At 40.8% G+C, this 1,357-nt stretch overlaps 1 protein-coding gene across 1 annotated transcript; it reads left to right on the top strand.

Annotated features, from left to right (window-relative positions):
• Positions 1-733: 733 nt before the first annotated feature.
• LOC149132455 (uncharacterized) lies at positions 734-1,357 on the top strand. The gene has a single exon (XM_089363354.1). It carries the CDS (start codon positions 734-736, stop codon positions 1,355-1,357), a length of 624 nt encoding a protein of 207 aa, XP_089219480.1.

The raw sequence follows: 1,357 nt of genomic DNA, 5'->3' as shown, positions 1-1,357 counted from the left end.
CTACTCTAAAACCGGACAATTAGAGGCTGTTTTATTTTCCACCGAACAATAAATACTTGTTGTTGTTGATCAGTTTGGAGTTTCTGCGTTCAGTTCTCTTTCAATTTAATGTAGGAAAGTTAGGTGTATATCTAAAGATATATAACCCACTCTCCTAAAGTGGTGACCCCGACTAAGGAACGACTGCAGCCACGACAATCTGGACTGATCAGCAGCATCATTGGTATGAGCAACACGAGTTTCCGGCCGCCGTCATCATCATCATCATAACGACTTTTTGAACAATTTCAGTGAGATATTGACTCTATAGCATTTCCGACTATACGAACTCACATTGTGCCAAGCTGACACAGACGTTTTTTTTTCTTTCTTTCTGACTATTATTTTTCATTTTCAAAAAAAAAAAAAAAGAAAAATTTTTTTCCCCGCAGATAGTACAAGCTCACAACTAAACACACTACAAAAAAAAAAAGGAAAACAATACAAAAAAAAAATACAGAAGGCAACCACATTGTTTTGTTTTTTTTAGCGAATATTTCTTTTTCTTCTTTCCTTTTCCATTTTGGTTCTTATTGTGCACATACATTACAGAGGAAAACAGAAAGGTACAGAAAAAAAATAGTGTGTTTCCTTTTCCATTTGCGGTGAAATTTTTTTTTGGCCTTTTGCATATTTTACATGTTTTTCGTTATTGTTTCTTCCTATTTTACCTTTGACGGAATCAGTTACCGATATGTGTGCGTTGCCAAGCCTGCCTTCATTCGCCGGAGAGACTGACGTATTTTTTGGTCAGTTAGAGAATTTTTATCGGGCACATGATGTCTCGCCCACTCGGAGGCTATCTTTAATGCTATGCAATTTGCCTTCGTCGCTTCTAAAAGTGTCGAAGGATTTTATCACGACTCCGAAAGATGACGCGACCTACGATGAGGTCAAGACTGAGATATTGCGAAGGACTGCCAGATCTGCCACCAGCAAGTTTCATGAGCTGATGGCGGATGAACAACTAGGCGATAGAACTCCAACGGAGTTTTTAACTCATCTACGCGGTCTCAGCGGTGAATCAACAGACGGGCCACTTCTTAGAAAGATATTCTTTACACGGTTACCGTCGCAAGTCCAGACAATATTGGCAACGGTTTCGGACTCGAACTCACTAGATCAAGTGGCCACCATGGCCGATAGGGTCATGGAATTTTCAGTGAACCCTTCTAGACTTGTTTCAAATTGCTCTGAGTCCTCCACGGACACACCACGTACTGTTTCCGCAGATCCTGCAAGGCAGTCCTCTTCAGTGACCAATGAGGATTTGCTACGTAGCATTCAGGAGCTCACTCGCACCTCGCACCGTAAATAA

This window comes from Octopus bimaculoides, chromosome 15 (assembly GCF_046866305.1).
Source record: "Octopus bimaculoides isolate indiv1 chromosome 15, ASM4686630v1, whole genome shotgun sequence".
Taxonomy (NCBI): Eukaryota; Metazoa; Mollusca; class Cephalopoda; order Octopoda; family Octopodidae; genus Octopus; species Octopus bimaculoides.
The sequence above is the reverse complement of the archived record's forward strand: the minus strand, read 5'-3'. Positions and strand labels throughout refer to the sequence as shown.

Bases quoted from the DNA above. Each gene is read 5' to 3' on its own strand.
- LOC149132455 (XM_089363354.1), top strand. From the start codon at position 734: ATGTGTGCGTTGCCAAGCCTGCCTTCATTCGCCGGAGAGACTGACGTA.